Below are 17,817 nucleotides of genomic sequence, written 5' to 3'. Positions count from 1 at the left end.
TACAGATAAATAATGTCAGAAAACCATGTTTGAATGGATTGAATGTTTTCAGGACTTTTCTATTAAAAAAGGGTTGTGATAAATTAACATGAACCACATATTAAACCACTTTCTCTTTAACTTTAGTGTCTCTTTTTTCAAATACAAAACAGAAGGAACTAAATAAAACATTTTACCTTAAAAATCCTTTAAACAATAATTCAGTCAGAGTGTTTTTTGGTGTTTTTTTTTTTCTATCCAATACTCATGTGCTCAAACTCGAGTCAGTTTACAAGAAATATTTATGGGGAGAATTCTATCTAAACCCGTCATTTTGAGGTAATGGAGGTTGATAGGGTCTGGTGGAATCACCTAGTGGGAATCCTGTGAGCCAGCTGGATAACGTCGGTTGACAGAGAAATAATTTTGGGCTACAGGTGTACTGAACCAGTCTGTCATACAGGTATCAAGTCCTTCCTGACTGGGAAGATGTCCCATGTCAAGCCATCTCCATGTGGCGGGTGTCCAGAGGGGAGCAGAACACGTGTCACCCAGTGACTAAACACAGAAAACAAAGCAAACATTACCACTTTGCTCACAAACAACAAAGAAAAAACAGAGCAGTTTCTGTACGGATAGCAAAACACACCTATTTTTCTCCACCCCAAAGAAGATTTTCCAGTTGTTCAGCTTTCCATAGTGGAAAGGGTTTCTGTAAACCTGAAATCAATTAAAGAAAGAAACAAGCAATTAAAACATAATAACGAGAAGCTTCCTGTTTTGCTTCCACCATTGTGGTTTATGTTTGCTTTGTTGTTAGATTATTTCAAACAAAAGAATTTTTATGACCACCTTCTAATGAAGGGCATTATCTAATCTAAACTAATCTGTCTGAGGAAAAAAAAAATTGTGTGCAGAGTGGGTGTGTTCTGGATGATCTCCAAAGATTGTGTGCACAAAAGACAAGATGTGCGAATTAGTTTGACTCCGCCCCATTTTGATAACCATAATAGGGCCATTTGAGACTGGAATAATGGTAAAGGCATGTACACAAAAAGAGTTTCCAAACACTGATTTTGAACATGCCAATCACTGTGTACCTGGTATAAAGATCACCTAACACGTTTGCATGTGTTTTAATAAACCCAGATCTTCTAAGGATCAGGCCCATAATACTGATTTGGATTTAGAACCAGAATAAGGGTACAGTTCTGTGAAAAAGTAAGGTTCTGTTGGTTTATTTTAAGTATTTTTAAATAAATTGAAATGTTTTAGATGATAAAATACTGTTTTTTTTCTAAGTAGACATAACCAATTAGAGTAAATACCATAGCGCTTTTCAAAATTATGATTTCATCCAGTGGCACTGGAAGGGGGGTGCTGTGGGGGCTGCAGCCTCCCTCGTCATAGCATCAGTCCCCCATGGTGGGGGGCTGTGGAATAACATAATATTGTACTTAAAAACATGAAATTATTTATGTATTTATTTTTTAAAAGACTGTGTTTGATATGGGATTAAAATGATGGGCTGTGTATAAGATATAAACTAATGATTCATTATTTTAATATTTCATAAAAAACTAGGCTACTCCCCCGGAAGCTTCTGCCATCTCACATTCGTTTAGGCATGGCTAGCAATAGGCAGCAGAAACGTATTTCTGACTATTTCAAGGTAAGAAATGGTTTTAATTCCCCTATACTGCCGCCGAGCATTTATTTAGCGTTATTTATTTCTTATTTATTTCTATATGCTGTGCCTATTCGTCGTAGTCCTGTGGCTGAAGAAGTCTACGCAAGAATAAGGCTGCATATCAATGATCAGTTTAGGCGATATTTAGGCCATGTCTCATTCAAGTATTCCTGATCCTGTTGATTGGGAGCTGTTGTTTGTTTTGAATGATCAAAAGAGAAGAAATAAAGTTTAAAATGTTCATGCTTTGTTCCGATACATTTTAAATGGCAGTTTTTGGCAACAAATGTAGGCCTACAATATTATGTTAAAAACGTCAGCCACAGCCCTCAACATAATGACGTCATGTGTTTTCCAACCCAGCAATCAGCTCCCCTTGCTTGAAACAGCTTCCAGCGCGCCTGATTTCATCAATATAAAGTACAAAATGAGCTTTGAAATCAACCTGGTTGTATATAAAAAAAGTTTAAAAATCTAATAAATGTTTGTGAGACTCCTAGCAGCAACGACTACCATCTAACATAGAGACAACTGACAGTAAGTCAAACAAATCAGGGGAAGATTTTCAATCATCATTCAGACGATTAAGCGACATCATGGATGAAATGGGCATGTGGATCATTTATGGTGAAATAGCTCAAACTGTGTTTAACTGAAACCCAAGAAATGTTTTCAATCGTGTATAAACAGAAAGATGTAAGTGATTTGATTTTCATCTTCACTTGAATCCCTTTAGATGCGAACATTTTGTGTTGCTGTTAATTTTTTTAAGCCTATTTCCTGTTGTTAAGCAGCATTTAAATGATTTCTTGATCAATTTCAAGATCAACCAATTAGACCTTTGAGTGATGAATGAAATCTACTATTTACAGTTAAATATGATTTAAATTATTCAAATATGTTGAGATGTTGTTGGATTGCTATTTTTCCCTTAATTAATGAATTATAATTTCAAAACAGTATTAATAGGGTTATCTTTCCCTAAATCAAAATATGAGAGGCGATCAGGAAGGCTTTTATGTCAGAAACAGACACAAGGAGTCAAGAGGAAAATACTTTTTCATGGTGCTGAATACACTTTCTAACCCCGTTACCTTGCCCCAGGCTGCCAGTCTCTGTCTTTCCTTCTTGTTCATGTGTCTCTCTATGCTGGTCTCTCCTTTGGATATGAGAACAGCATGCCAAACTGTCAGAGCTCCCAGAGCCACACCCACAGTGCTGCAAAAACGAAACACATTTTTAATTCATCTTCTGCCAAAGAAAACAGAGGAAAACCTTAATTCTCCACTACAAAGCCTATAAAACTCTAAGCGATGTAATTATCGAAAGTGGCAGTGGGCTGGCTTGTTGCTACATTGAGATGCTTTTTACCTGGTGAGAACCCACATGTAGATGATGCTCTTATGAATCATCCTGTCCTTGAAGGTGTATGGAGGTGCAGCTGTCTGGAAGTTGGTCTTCCCAAAACAGAAAATAGCTCATATTAACCACCCATCAACCAGTGAAAAGAATTGTAGCTTGATCACATCATTGTATTTTTGAGATAATACCTGTCCAGATGGAAGAAGCCCTATAAGAGGTCCCATCCCTGTTACAGGAATTCCCGGCTTTTCCAAATCCAAATGTTTAAAGCGCTAAAGGAACAGCCCGCATGCATAAGCCCAGAGGCCAAAGAAAGAAATGAGACACAGATAATAGAAAGTTCACCCGTCAACGGAAACTATTTAATCTATGAGAGCAGGGATCACAAGGAGGAAGCACCAAGCAGGCTCAGCAACAACAGCTTTCTTACCTCTAGAGCGTTGTACGCATCAAGGAACAGGTTTCTGCCGCTGATGCTACAGTAGACACAGCCGAGAGTCATGAAAAGGCAGAACGAGAAGAAATAACGGTGGTTCAAATGACCCACGCAGTTATTCAACCACGCTGACAGGTTGACTTTAAGGACAAAAACAGCATAAACCTACTTTCAGCCACAAAATATACTTTTTGATAAAGCTTAATAAACCAGTGGAGTTTAATAGTGAAAAAGGATACGGCAATGGTGGTCCATTTTCAAAATGCACCTGAAAGAAAAGAATAGACTTTTTATTGCTTTAAATAACATTCAGAGATGTCAGGAAGTCTGTTATCATAAAGTTTTTACTATTACAATCCTATGTGTACATAGTTGGGTTTTTCACTGACAAAGTCTTTCACTTTGATTTATTTTACAAAAATGAACTATGAATAAAATTAGAAATAAAAATGTAGGTCAAAATCAAAATGAAAAATGTATTATAAATATAATCAAATACATAAACTAAAAACCAAATGATTCATTTCAAATAGATTACACATATACATATATATATATATATATATATAAACATTTTGCATTAAAGATAAAAAAATCTATTAAGATGCTCTATTCAGAACTCCTCCAGTGGAAAACTTGGTTTCACTTGGTTTGATTTTGTAAAAATTCTTCTTTAAGGAACCTTTTCCCATCCAATTATTAATCGGTTAATGGAAAAATAATCAACAGATTAATGTATTTTAAAGAATAATTGTTAGCTGCAGCCCTAATTAAACTAACACACAAACACATACAAAAGGAAAATGCTGCAAATGCGAAATGCCACAATTAATCAAAGAAAATGGAGAGCGGCTAAGGTCTAGGATGCAGTGAACACATAACCAGCTGCCAAAACACAAACGATGCCAAAACACCAACACATGCAAAGGTAAAACAATGCAAGAAGAAAAAACAAACGGACAGCTATTAAAAGCTGAAAACTAGCTCTGGATAACGGAAGTGCTCCAGACCACAGACATTAGTACGCATTAATCGCACTCCTTCCAAATACATCAAATTGGTAAGAAGAACACTTAGGCCAAAGCATATATAAAGCCACAATAGGCACTGTCCAAATAGTGCAGGCAGTATGGAAGTAGGATGCTTCCTATCCCCGTTTCAGTTGGCATAGAGACCTCCTGAAGTTATTACTCACCACTAGGTGCTGTAAAGTTGCACACAATCAGTTGTGAGACAGAAAGCATGAGTACAGCCTACCTCAAAAAGTTTTTACAAAAATACATTATTTCTTCATGTGTACTCTTTGTGGCACAAGCTGATGTACACACCTTCATATGTTTTGGGTTTTATAACAGAGAGCTTTAGCCGCTCTTTTCTAGAAGGCTGTAGTCACATTTTGAACGGCGTCATTCATGTGCATGTTCGTCACAAAAACATGACGTCCATAACGCTGAAGGCTGTCCGGATTCAGCAAAGAATTACAGAATTCCTTCCCTACACTGTGTTAGGAAAAGTAAACTGCATCCTCCGTTAGATGAAAGATGGCCTGTGAAATTGTATTCTGTGTTGGTGACCTTTCATGAGCTACGATGATCCGTCTACCTTCTCACAATGAAGTTAATTGTCAACTGTGAATTCTGCCTTAAAGTAGATTGATAATTTCCGGTGCCTTCTGGTACGGAAATGATGTAAAGACACATTAATTGTGGACGCAGGGCTTTGGAAGAGACAGATGAATTCTAAGAGGGTGTTCCATTTGATAAAAGTAGGACTAAAAACATCACATTGGCGCCACTGTTTGTTGTCGTGGGAGAAAATGTGCAAGTAGTCTTAGTCAAAAACATAAAACACATCTACCTAGAGGATATATGGAGGAAAGACAGAGTTTTTAATGGATTTTTTAACCTCTTTGAGCATCCCATGAATGCTTTTACCAAGGGTATGTTCCCTTATGAGCTGTTGATCATATAAACCTAGTTTTCTGGAGAACTTCAGTTATACAGAAGTTCTTTGCAGCTTCTACTACCTTGCTGATGTTTTGGCAGCATTTTCACTTTACATGCATTTTGTGTATGTGCACTATTCTAATTTTTGTGTTTGCTAATCCCATTTATGCGTTTGCAGGGCTTTTGGAATCCGCTGTGAACTTGTTTGCATGGTGTTAGCAGCCCTCTGGTACCATAAAGAACAAAAAAAGGCTCACTAACCTGTTACAGATACCACAGTGATGAGTTCTTGCTGGTTTAGGCATGATGCATTTTTTACAGACTGAAACAAAAGGCCGGTCATTTTTTTCCTATGAATAAAAGAGCAAGATTTGTTGCTTTAAAAGGATAAAACACAATAAAGATTTGACAGAGAGGTGGATTTAATATCTTACTGTAGGAGGATATCCAGGGGAAGTCTTTGCAGCTTTGTAGTAGTGAAAAGCGATCATGATGAGGTTCCAGTGTCCATAACATATGTGCCAAGCAATCCATGGAGGAGAGTAAGTGTTTAAGACCAGAGGAAGAAGTACTATGTAGGCGATCAACACGATGGAGCTGGTCAGTATCACCACCAGACAAACAAATACCTGAATCAAAAGAAAATTAAAACCCAGAAAAATAATTGACAGTACAATATATCAGTTCCAGGTTGATCTTACTGTTTATCATACATATAATAATGCATATAAAAAGAAAGTTCTAAAAACACTTAATAGCTTATTTTCAGGTTGATACTGTGTAGTAAATATAAAATACTGCCTATATGTGATCATTTAAACCTTTGAACAGTGGAAGAGTGGTCTCCCAGATTCCTGACACAAGCAGGTGAAGCATCATTACATCCCCTCGCAAAAAACTTTACTAAAGTTAATTCAATCTTCAATCCTATTTGGTTCGACTCAAAAAACAAAACAAAACAAAGCATGACCACTTATCATTAACTTATTATCATAGGAAGTATCCAGACATTCATTTTCAGGCCAGGGTAGAAAGAAGTTTCCACTTTTGCCTCACTCACCAGGCCAAACCATCGTGTGACATAATCCACAGTCCAAAACACCGGCTCAAAGATGGAGTCGAAAACTACATCGGAGTCTGTGAGGGAATTGAAACAAAGTGACCGAACCAGCAGCTTTAGGTAAAGCCATATCTTCCGGAGCCATAAGGGGAGTCTGCTCCTCCCTCGCCTACTGCATGACCGCAAGCGCCCCGTGCGTAACAGGTTGAGCATGGAGCTGGGACTGCAACGCATCCTGCATTTGTAATGAGGAGGTACCTGCAGAGATAAAACGAAATGACGATAATGAGTTTATTTACTCACGATTCCTGAAAATCTTTAGGTATATTTCACAACAACTCCACATAAGATATTAGGTATTGTGCTGAAGTATCAGGGCATACCAAAGAAGTAATAGAGTGACCAGGTTTTCATGTGGAGTATAACAATGGAAAGCTGCCCCTCCCTCATCTGTTGCTGTTTGCTGTTGATGGATAAATGCTTCTAAACGTTTTCCTCTATTTAAGAAGAGATAAATAAAGATAAATGTAGCTTCCTAGTACTCTTACACAGAGGTGTCAAGTAACGAAGTACAAATACTTGGTTACTGTACTTAAGTACACTTTTTAGGTATCTATACTTTACTCCATTACTTATTTTTCCCCCTACTTCTGACTTCTACTCTTTACATTTTCACACAAGTATCTATACTTATGTTACAACAAACAAGTAACGCTACAAACAAACGTTACTCGTTACTCTTGGCTTCGCTTTAATGTTTATAAATATTTATTTCAATATTTATTTCACGTCATGTGCGCCATCCAATGCAGATCATTGGTGCCATTCAGATCTAGTGAAAACTAGTGTAATTGGATGAGTCGTATAGTGCAAACAGACATGGGCAATGTGGAGCCAACAAGTCATCTCCATGTCATGTTTTTGTTCTACCCAGCCACTGAAGCAGGTGAGTCCAATCTTCACCGTGAATTAACCTGTGTAGATTGGACTCACCTGGTTAATTGGCTGGGTAGATGAAATACATGACATGGAGATGACTTGTTGACTCCACATTGCCCATGTCTGAGTGCAAACACTCATTGGTTAGCTAAAGGAAATCATCAGAAGCCAGCAGGTGTTCTTCAAACTGCAAAGGTGAATTGTCTATGCTATGCTACAATGTAGGATTCAGAAAAAGATTAAATGTCTGAAAGGTCGGACACAGGCGAGAGCGTATCGGGAGATGGATTCAGAGACCAACAAGACCTCCCTCATCCTTGGCCCTAGCTCAAAGAATTTTTAGAAATAGTTGAAAAATTGAGCTTTCAATTCATATAGTGGCATCTGGCTGTTTTTTTTTTAAGGTAACTTTATACTTTTATACTTTAAGTAGTTTTTGAAGCACATACTTTTTCACTTTTCTTTGAGTAAAGAGGTCAAGTTGATTCTGTGTTTTCAAACTGTAGTATACTTCTACTTAAGTAACAAATGTGAGTACTTTTGACACCACTGCTCTTATATCACCAGTGATGCTCAGTAGTAACACCATAATAACCACAATTATTCCAATGTATTATTGATTGGGTATGAGTGTTGTTCTTATACAATAAGAACAAATGTTGCTTTACATTTTTTAGTTAATACAAAAGTACAACTCAAGATCGTCGTACCTTAAAATTCGTAAATTAAAAGATGCTATAGTGGACGTTCTTGCCTTTCAAAAATGCCCCAATCATAGATATTTGCGCCTTTTTATTAATGCCCATCTCTCCTTGGCCTTTTCTAAATTATAAATGCACATCCAAAACTTGAACAACTATAAATATGAGACAGTGTATAATTTGCAAACCAGCAGACCTATAATCAGGCACCCCGACAACTAAGAAAATGCAAATGAAAAAGATATATGATCACAAACATTAAAAAAAAGTAATTATGAATAAAGGACAAAGCATACATTTGTCTAACATGGTTTAAAAAAGGAGGGGCAGTCTAGTTAGACAGCATTCCCAACAGGGTGGAGTCTGGGTGGAGATCCTTCTAGTTGTTCAGGTGAAATGAAGAGGCAGGGGTCTGAAATACACCAGATTTCTGTCACCAGTAGATTTACTCAATCAGTCAGTGGCGGGATATGCAACAATGACCTGCAAAGCCCCTATAATCACCACCTTATGAAAGCAAAGCCACTTATGCATATAACGCTGCCAGTTAACTGTCTATCTGCAACATAAAAAACACTCCTAAATCCCTTTTGTCTGGATGTCAGGCAGCATTAGAGCAGCAGCCAGTGTGTGAGGCTCATATTGACTGACATTTTTCGGCATTTTAAGGAGAACCTACCTTGGTATGAAGCAGAGGACCTCACTGACTTACCCTTAGTGGTAGACATCGCTAAGTTCAAGGTAAAGCAGCATTGTTGCTATTTTAGAGCAGGAGTGTGATCCGAGAGCTGTCACAGTTTACAGCTGAATCCTGACCTAACGCTACTGCGCATGCGCTGAAGGGTTACCGCGATGCATCATGGGTATCTGAGTCAGGAACAGAGCGTTACGTTTAGAGCTGTTTTTATTCTTCGTAATTATTTTTTCTTTCAGTGTGTTTATTTCCGTTTAGTTAAATTTGTATAACAAGTCAAACTTTATTCAAAGACTCCGTAAATAAAGTAAAAAAAATGGGTCGCTTGACTCTGGAATTCTGGGAATTGAAGTCTTTCTGCAGGAACAACATGTGGAGAGGTTTCACCTTCAACTAGCTAGCCTGTCTGTCCGATCTCAGTCATGTCTTTTTGCTTTAACTTCGACATTTCAGCGCAAACAAACTTACCTGCAGAAGTTAGTGGAGATAATTCAAAAAGCGAAGAAAAGGAGGGAGATCAGAAATATGTAAGTAATTGTAGTACTTTTTTCTAAAGCTATTTTGATGCTAAGAGTGAGGAGCAAAAGTTCATTTTTGTTGGGATGATGTTAGCATCTGATCCAACACAGGTCTAAAGTTTTTTGGTGCATATATGAACTCTTTGAGTGTTTAGTAATTTCTACGTTTTTTTCCATTAGAAAGTTTATAAAACGGCTTTTCTGAAGCTGTATAAATAGAGCTAATAAATCCATCTCTGCTGGCGAGTTTGCTACTTCTGTCCTTCTCCTACACTAATCAAACCAGAACAAAATGTTTTTGTAATTATTATTAAATGTATGAAATTCTAAATTATAGTATTACATATTCGAAATGTATTTCTAAATTAACTTAAACATTTGAGGAGATCAATATTAATTATATCTAACCCCCAAATTATTTAATATTTATAATAATGCAAATAGACATTTTTGGTAATATCTCCTTAATATCTTAAAATATTACCACTGCTTTGATAATATTCATTATCTGGTTAGAATTTTGAATGCCTGCCCTCTTGAGGTAGTTATAGAAAAGAATAGAATAGAAAAGAAAAGAAAATTCCTTTATTGTCCCACAATGGGGAAATTCTGGTTTTACAGCAGCAAGAAGATAACAGAGAAAAATTATCACACAAATCTGGACCTCAGAGTGTATAAAACTAACATAATTGTGTAAATAAGAGTAAGAAAAAAAATAAAATGCAAATAAAATGCTGTACTTGAAACTGTTTTTCACAATATAAAACTATGCACCTAGAGAATAAATAACCATTACACAGCTGTGGAAATTTTTACAGTAATGGATATTTTTAAAATAACAGCAACATCAGAGATGTGCAAAATGACAGCAGCACGTTATTTAACTGACTAAGGTAGAAACTGTGCAAAAATAAGCACGAATTTAACAACTTATTTAGGTTGTTGGAAACAGTGGTGGTTCTAAAGTCTTACAGCTGCTGGGAGGAAGGATCTGTGATAATGCGCCCTGGTGCCTTTAGGGTGCAGCAGTCTGTCACTGAAGGAGCTCTCCAGTTCAGCGACAGCTTCATGCATGGGGTGGTAGACATTATCCAACAGAGATATTTTACAAACTGTTTCATGAAATGGTCTAAGTAATATAACCTTTCCAAATAAAGATTACAGTGACTGAAGTGGGGAACTGAATAATTAGGAGAGAATGCCTTTTCAGGCATTATCAAGATTATCTGGATCATAATGATGAATGGCTAATGAGTGGATATGTAAAATAGATCAATAAAAATAGCGAGGGGGAGTCGGTGGGTGCATGATTCTAAAGAAACAGAATTAAATATAAAAACAAATCTGTATATATACAATTTAGAACATTTTCATGAATTATAGGTAGGAGATAATAAAATGACACTGCAGTCAATCTCCACAAGAGATCAGGAAATATCTGACTTAAAGATGAGTCTGTGAAGATGGTATACAATCAATGGACTCTACCTAAATCCACTTTTAGGAACCAAGTTCTATGAATTTATCTATAAAGCTGAGATATCCCAGCCGGCGATGAAGCTCAACGCTGCCTGCTCTCGTCAATATGACCAGTCCTACATCAGACTCTTAGTTAGTCATAATAGTACCTCCCTCAGCTGTGGCTACCAGCATATTTATCCCACCTTCCAGCTCACTTGCAATCGCATCCATTTCTGCCCCGTTCAACCAGGGGTTTTCTTGCCACTTTCTTCACTGCAGATTGGTAACCATGAAATAACATTGATCACCTGGGTGATTTTTAAATACACAATAACATTTATGCTGTGCTTTGCATGTATGGTTGAATGTGGCCGAGTAGAGGGTCGAACATGAAGAGGTGCTTTGTGCGCAAACTTTGATGTACAGCTGGGATTTATAAAGGAAAACTGTTTGGTTTAGTGCATATGGATGGTTTTATAAATCAGGACTTTTTTGGGGGTGTAATTTATTTTCAAATGTTTGGTCCACACACACTTTTATTGTAGTATAGTAACGTAATGATTTTTAAATTGGACTTTGACTAGGACGGGGGTCTTTTGTTTTGTTGGTTTGTTTTTGTTTTTTTCTCCCATATATGGGGCTGAAAGAGTTGTCAAATTCTTTAAAACTTTCTCAAAGTCCTTAGCAGACTCATAAGCTGCTTTAGTCTTCCCTTTCAAGGCCTCTGATAAACTAAACATTCATTTGTTTTAACAGGGAAAACATTCCTTCCAAATGTTGCCTCATCTCCCTAATGTGCTGCTGATCTTACCCCTTTTAACTGTGAATAAAAATAATATATTTTTTACATTTGACTAGAAGATTTTTTTTTATGAAATTAAACCAGATGAAACTAAAATGTTTCCACAATTTTGATATAATTACTACTCTAAGTGGGTTTTAAGGGAGTCAAATAAAGGGATATTTTACAGTCTCTATATTCCAGTTAACGAATAATCGATTGCTAAATCGGTTAATCGATTAATCCGATTGTTTCAGCCCTAATTTTTACAGTTCTGTATCTATATTAATATATATATATATCTTTTCAGTAATACAACATATGGAAAGCCATTTTTTTCTGTCAAATGCGGAATCCTCCACTGAGTGACTTTCTTTTCCCTCTAGAACAGTTATTTAAATCAAAAGCATCTGTCTTTTATAAGAAAAGGGAACAAAAGCAGCATTTCTGTGTGACAGCCTGAGTTGTTTGTGTACAAAAAGGAAGTCAGTAAGGAGATGTTGACTGTTTACCACTAGAGAGCGTTGGTTCATAATCTTCCAAAAAGGGTGGAAGAAAAAATGTTACACAAAAAAAAGAAAAAAAGTTTGTTCCTGCTGATGGCAGACTGTGGATCACTACTGAATGATTCTGAAGTAGAGAAACAGACTGAAAGCTCTCTTCTTCTTTTCTTTCTTTCTTTTTTTTTTTTACCAGAATTGTTCTGTGCCTGTGGGTGCAACCCACATGACAACTCCAAACTGTTTTTTAAGTCACATAGTGAATCACAAGGGTGATTGGAAACAGTCTCATGTTCAAGTTTAGCAACCAGTCAGCCACCTCTGTCGTCATGTCATTGCTAGATTATTATAAGAAAGAAAGAAAGCTGACAATAGGAAAAAATATCAGATATGCCTTAAGCTTTATCTGTAAAGATATGCTTATCCTCTTCAAGATTTTAGGTTAAGATTCTTATTTTGACCATTTCACGTTTTCACAAAAATAATATGATGCTGTTTTGTTTTTTTCCCAGTAGTAGTTGGGAATTTAGAAGAATTTAAAATCTAAAGCACTACAAGAATGTTTAACATCATGGTCATGTGCCCCTAAAGTGTTGTATTGTTATTGAGGAAAGAAATAATGAAAAAACAAGGCTAGTTGCTGCATTTATGAACCACAAATGGTGGGAATTTTTAGTTTGGAAGCCCTTAGAGGACTGATGGGTAAATGTCTCCTTTTGTTTGGTGTTTTTAATCACCTAAGAGTGGGAATGTCCCGATCCGGATCTTGAGATCGGATCGGCCCGATCGTCTCCTATTTTGCCGTAATCGGAGATCGGCTACATTACCTGACTAGTCGCGCCGATCTTTACTGCAACTGCTGCAAAGTACCTGCTAGTTACGATTGATGGTAGTTGTGCAATGCAAAGCAAGCATGTCAGAAGTGTGGAAGTATTTTACTGTCCTAAAGCTACTTGCAATGTCTGCAACATGGCAATTTCAAGAGGAGGTAGCAGCAGAGATACATTTAACACCATGAACTTGTTTCGTCATTTGAGGACAAAACATGACAATGTGTATGAAGCATTTTGTAAAGCTGCAGAAGGAGAGGTTACTAAAGCAAAGCAACAAACGCTGGACGTTATGTGGAGAGACAAATACTCCAACGAAAGGTTGGTCGTATTTATTGCTCTTGACAACTTGGCTGAACTAAGATATGAGGGAGGCATAACTGGAAAGAGCATTGTGGTTATTATAACTAAGTATTCAGGTTTGGTTTTTGTTTTTAGGGCTACGTACGTGTTTGTTCATTACTGAAGAATGGTCTTGTTCATTTTGATCATGTTTCAGTGATCATGCTACTTTTTAGTTGCAGTCCTAAATTTTTGAATTCATTTGATTGAATTCTGTTTACTTACTTTTTAAGTTGGATTGAGATATTTCAAATTAATTTACTGATTTGTGACTATTTGTCAATCTGTTTACACCGCATTTAAGATGAGCAAGGGCATTTTACATTTGCTCAGTGGTCATTGCAAAAGTGGATCTTGGATAGCACTTCCTATTTGATAATACTGTACTAAGTCGGTATTTTTCTTTTTACTTTTGTGGAAAATATTAAATTGAAGCTGACCTTAATTCTGGGTAAAATGTTGATTTCATGGAATGTACAATAATAATGGTAATGATCAAATATTAGTCTAATAATAAGTTGAGTTACTTGCTCAAAATATATTATCAATTTCACTACTAAAGAGAAAATTTCGTATAGGGACTCAAAATGGGATCGGATTTGAGGTTAAAAGATCGGATAAGAATCGGAGGCCTAAAATGCTGATCGGGACATCCCTACCTAAGAGTCATGTGGTGTTACTCAGAGCCTTTAACCAGCTTTCTTAATTCTCTGCCATGATATGCTACCTCGTTTTTCACAGATGCATAGAGATGACAAACAGGCTATCCAGATGATGTGGGAACACGCAGATTATCACTCAAGTCAAGATCTAAAAAAATAAATGTCTCTTTAATTTCAAACCCAGCACGTCTAACTGAAACTCATAATCACATTAAATAAATTTGCTAATTTATGCTACTTTCTGTTGCAGGCAGAAGTTGAAGATAAATCATCAGCCGGTCCAGTGAAAGAGGCCAAAGAGCACCTTCCTCCATTGGACCCCCAGTTCCTCCTTACAGATGCTGTCTTTGAAACCGTTACCATTGGAACCCTTCCTCCTCTGCACTTCCTCAATGAGACCGTTTTCGAGAGGACGGCCTCCGAAAGAGAGGACGTGGAGAAAATCCTCTCTTGCAGGGAGGAGAAGAACTCTGATCTCATCTCTGGTGTGTACGAAGGAGGTCTGAAAGTGTGGGAGTGCACTTATGACATCCTGGAGCTGATAGAGAAAGAGGGAGAGACATTCAGGGGAAAGGCAGTGTTGGATTTGGGTTGTGGAGCGGGACTTCTGGGAATATTGGCCCTAAAGAGAGGAGCCAGGATGGTCCTCTTTCAAGATTACAACAGCACAGTCATTGAACAGCTCACAGTGCCAAATGTGTTCCTGAACTGCCAAGAGGATGATGAGGTAGAAAGTGATGGTGAGAAAAAGGGGAAGGGCAAGGGAAAAAAACAAGAAGAAGACGGTTGTGCAGAGAAAGGGAAAGATGACTCAAATGCTAACAGCCCACCTCCTAAGAAAAGAGTAACAGATCTATCCAAACACTCGTTATTGGAGAAATGCCATTTTTACTCTGGAGACTGGAGGACGTTTCTTCCTTTGGTTCTAAAGAGGAAGCCACAGCCCAAATTTGACATTATATTCACCTCAGAGACAATCTACAACACTTGCTACTACCCTGCCCTGCATGAAACTCTTCACCAGCTTCTGGCACCCGGCGGCCTGGTATACCTGGCTACCAAATCCCACTACTTTGGTGTTGGCGGCGGCCTACATCTGTTTGAGACGTTCGTGGAGCAGAGGGGTGTTTTCTCCCTGAATCACCTGTGGGATGGGGCTGAAGGCCTGCAGAGACACGTAGTGGTGCTGCAATTTAAAAAGCCCAAAGACCTCTGACCAGGAAATGTCAGCTATACACAAACTTGTTACAGATGATGAACCCTTGCATGAGAAATATGTTATAAGTTTGACTCAGTCACATATTTTGTGGCTGATTTTCAGCCAGTAATTTGGTAAAGCTGACGTGGATATCGATTTCTCTCTGTGATCCATGAAAAATAAAGAAATAGACTCCCTTTTACTTCTCTTTTGGCCATGTTGCTTATCATTTTGCAAACATTACACAAAAACAAAGTCACAAAGCTGACCTATATGGAAATAAAAGTCAAAAGAGTCAGAAAATCCCTTAATAAAAAAGATTATAGTTTAACTATTTCTGTACAACTCAAATGTAGAAGTGTACCATATTCCATAGGAGAAAGCTGTGGTTTAGAGTTATGTGTTACTGGAACTATTTCTGAACCTAAAGCAGATCTATGGTTGGTAACAGACCTCTGTTGGTTACAGGTATATATTTATAGGTATACTGAGGTTATACAAAGGTACAGTTTCCAGATTACTAACTGTTCCATTAAGTGTCACTTGTTTACTCATGTTTTTTATAGTAGAGCTGTGGGAGTGTGCCACATAAAACTAGACCTTTGAAAGTCATATTAGAATATTTAACAAAATACCCCATTTGTTGGAGACTCAAGTTACACCATATACAGATGATCAAGATAAAAGGAAGTGGCACAGTGATGCAAGTTTGACGTTTGGTGGTACGCCTCATTGCTTCTCCTAGTGCTGTACTCTGACAGTCAGCTGAATGAAAGAACACCTTGAAACTTTTTAAACATAAGTTTTACTTGTGTTATGTATTTAATGTAGACATACCATGAGAAATTCATAGCAGCCCAGGGCTTGTTATGAGCAACTTATTGCATTTGGACCAGTCAACAGAATGTCCCTATTGTTCTAAAACAAAGTTAAAATCTGATTAAAAGTTACAGAGAGAATATTTTAACCCGTCTTTAACATCTTATGTTGGCATTAAACATTGTTAGTGCAGTTAGCATTAATATTTTAGACAAAAGCATGTGTTTGTTGTAGAGTATGTAGACCCTTAACTGTGAAAACACCAACTATTCCTAATTCAACAAGTCCCTGGACAAACTTTTTGAAAGGGTTCATAGGAAAAATCTGTTGCTCATCTGTTGTTCAATCCCATTTCTTGAGATCAGTTAGAGCTTATTCATATTCGTATCATTTTGTGATCATTTGTTCCTGAGTTACTTCATCTAAAGGTCCGGTAGGAGCAAGAGATAAGCTAAAAAGACATCACAAAGACATAAGGAGGTTGAGTGGAGAAAACCATTTCAGAAGTGAGATTAGGAAAAGAGATCTCAAAATCATATGCATCTGATCTCAATTATGTCTTGTTTGTTTGAATGGGAATTAAAGAGAATAAGATGAGATGAATCTGAGAACACAAATAGTGAGCAGTGACGGTATGTTTATTTCTTACTGAGCCATAACTGAGACAGTGGATCTAAGCAAGGGTATTAAAATGAGACATATTCGAAATTGGCACAATATCTCCCATTTTTCTCTTATCTAAGATCCGTAAAGAAAGAGATATAAGAGAATTTAGAGAACTCGCACAATGCTCACTCTGAGACTTTTCTCGGGAGAGAAATTTGAGAAGGAGGAGAAAACCATTCGTCTCAATCAGTGCTCGTTTATATCTAGGAGATATAAATGTGACATAGAAAAGATCTCATCTCAGTTTTGCTTTGCTATAGGCTTAACTTTGGTGTAGTGTGTCAGCTTCCTGTTATCTACAAAGCTTCCTCTGTAAATTCCAGTAGATCCTGGTAGTAGAATGAACAAATGCTTCCTTTTCAAGGAGCTTGCCAATTATTTTGTGCCACATCTAACATATTTTTAACACTAATAAGAGGTCTTCACTTCCTAATCACATTCACACTGAAGAGCGACTGATTGAGGTTTAGATGAGGTTTAGATGTTTACGCGCTTTAGTTTCCAGCTAACCAATTATCAAAAATGGTAGCAAAAAAAAAAAAAAAAAGACAAGTGTGCCTTGAGATGATGTGTGTTTTGAATTGGTGTTATATAAATAAACTGAATTGAATTGGATCATTTCAGTCACCAGTTGATTTTTCTGTGCACCTGTTGTGTTTCTATAAATCTAGAATGAAGCGTTGAAAATGACTTACAAAATGTCTTGTTTTCTTTTACCATTTTACTTCCTTCAAAGAAACCTGAATAGGCCAGTAACTGAAGTGATCTTAAAAGGGGATATTCGGGGTCTTTATATGCATTTGGACGAAAGAAAGGAAATGGGCTCAGTGACCTTTGCGAGTGTTTTCCCCAGTGTTCAAACACCAGCATGAAAGCAGGGCTTGTTTCGGCCATCCAGCACAAAATGTCACTTGCAACCTATCCTGCAGGTCTGGGGACGGAGTTTGAAAGTGGATGCTAGAGTCAACGTACATCAATCGCCTGGGGGACTCTTTGGAGGTCTATATGCCTCTTATTTTTCTGGATATATGAGCCTAATGGGTCTCACTCCTAAACAATGAGTCTTGACACGTTTGAGGCATGTCTAGGTTGAGGAAATATGCATAGTCACTTAGCCAAGCATGGAGTAGGGAACTACGTGCTATTTTCCCAATGCCACATGGAATCCCCGTTTGGTAGAGAACAAGGAAATCCAGTGAATAAATTTCACAGGGATTTTTCTGAGGAACAAAG

At 37.3% G+C, this 17,817-nt stretch overlaps 2 protein-coding genes across 4 annotated transcripts; one reads left to right on the top strand and one right to left on the bottom strand.

Moving 5' to 3' along the window:
- Positions 1 to 209: 209 nt before the first annotated feature.
- On the bottom strand, positions 210 to 8,933 carry zdhhc16a (zinc finger DHHC-type palmitoyltransferase 16a). Of its 3 annotated transcripts, none has more exons than XM_038296226.1 (11): positions 8,793 to 8,933; positions 6,474 to 6,731; positions 5,848 to 6,042; positions 5,675 to 5,763; positions 3,707 to 3,735; positions 3,462 to 3,595; positions 3,220 to 3,303; positions 3,041 to 3,126; positions 2,764 to 2,887; positions 629 to 699; positions 210 to 537 (listed from the first exon to the last, which is right to left on the bottom strand). In XM_038296226.1, the coding sequence occupies exons 2-11, from the start codon at positions 6,705 to 6,707 to the stop codon at positions 435 to 437; spliced, it is 1,149 nt and encodes a 382-aa protein (XP_038152154.1). In that variant the 5' UTR covers positions 6,708 to 6,731; positions 8,793 to 8,933; the 3' UTR covers positions 210 to 434. The 3 variants fall into 3 exon arrangements, with proteins under 3 accessions (XP_038152154.1, XP_038152155.1, XP_038152156.1); XM_038296227.1 differs by lacking the exon at positions 8,793 to 8,933 and adding an exon at positions 6,857 to 6,956; XM_038296228.1 differs by lacking the exon at positions 3,220 to 3,303.
- Positions 8,934 to 8,979: 46 nt separating this feature from the next.
- Positions 8,980 to 15,301, top strand: mettl18 (methyltransferase like 18). The gene is made up of 2 exons (XM_038296234.1): positions 8,980 to 9,334; positions 14,152 to 15,301. The coding sequence occupies exons 1-2, from the start codon at positions 9,230 to 9,232 to the stop codon at positions 15,115 to 15,117; spliced, it is 1,071 nt and encodes a 356-aa protein (XP_038152162.1). The 5' UTR covers positions 8,980 to 9,229; the 3' UTR covers positions 15,118 to 15,301.
- Positions 15,302 to 17,817: the final 2,516 nt, after the last annotated feature.

This window comes from Cyprinodon tularosa, unplaced genomic scaffold (genome assembly GCF_016077235.1).
Source record: "Cyprinodon tularosa strain WSP-4 unplaced genomic scaffold, ASM1607723v1 ctg37, whole genome shotgun sequence".
NCBI lineage: Eukaryota > Metazoa > Chordata > Actinopteri > Cyprinodontiformes > Cyprinodontidae > Cyprinodon > Cyprinodon tularosa.
Note: the sequence above shows the minus strand (reverse complement) of the source record. Positions and strands in the feature narration are given on the sequence as shown.

Coding starts and splice junctions, on each gene's coding strand:
- mettl18 (XM_038296234.1), top strand. CDS start 9,230: ATGTCTTTTTGCTTTAACTTCGACATTTCAGCGCAAACAAACTTACCT. Junction 9,335..14,151: donor AGGAGGGAGATCAGAAATAT/GTAAGTAATTGT, acceptor TTTCTGTTGCAG/GCAGAAGTTGAAGATAAATC.
- zdhhc16a (XM_038296226.1), bottom strand. CDS start 6,707: ATGCGTTGCAGTCCCAGCTCCATGCTCAACCTGTTACGCACGGGGCGC. Junction 3,596..3,706: donor GAAAATGGACCACCATTGCC/GTATCCTTTTTC, acceptor TCAACCTGTCAG/CGTGGTTGAATAACTGCGTG. Junction 3,127..3,219: donor GGCTTCTTCCATCTGGACAG/GTATTATCTCAA, acceptor TGTTTTGGGAAG/ACCAACTTCCAGACAGCTGC.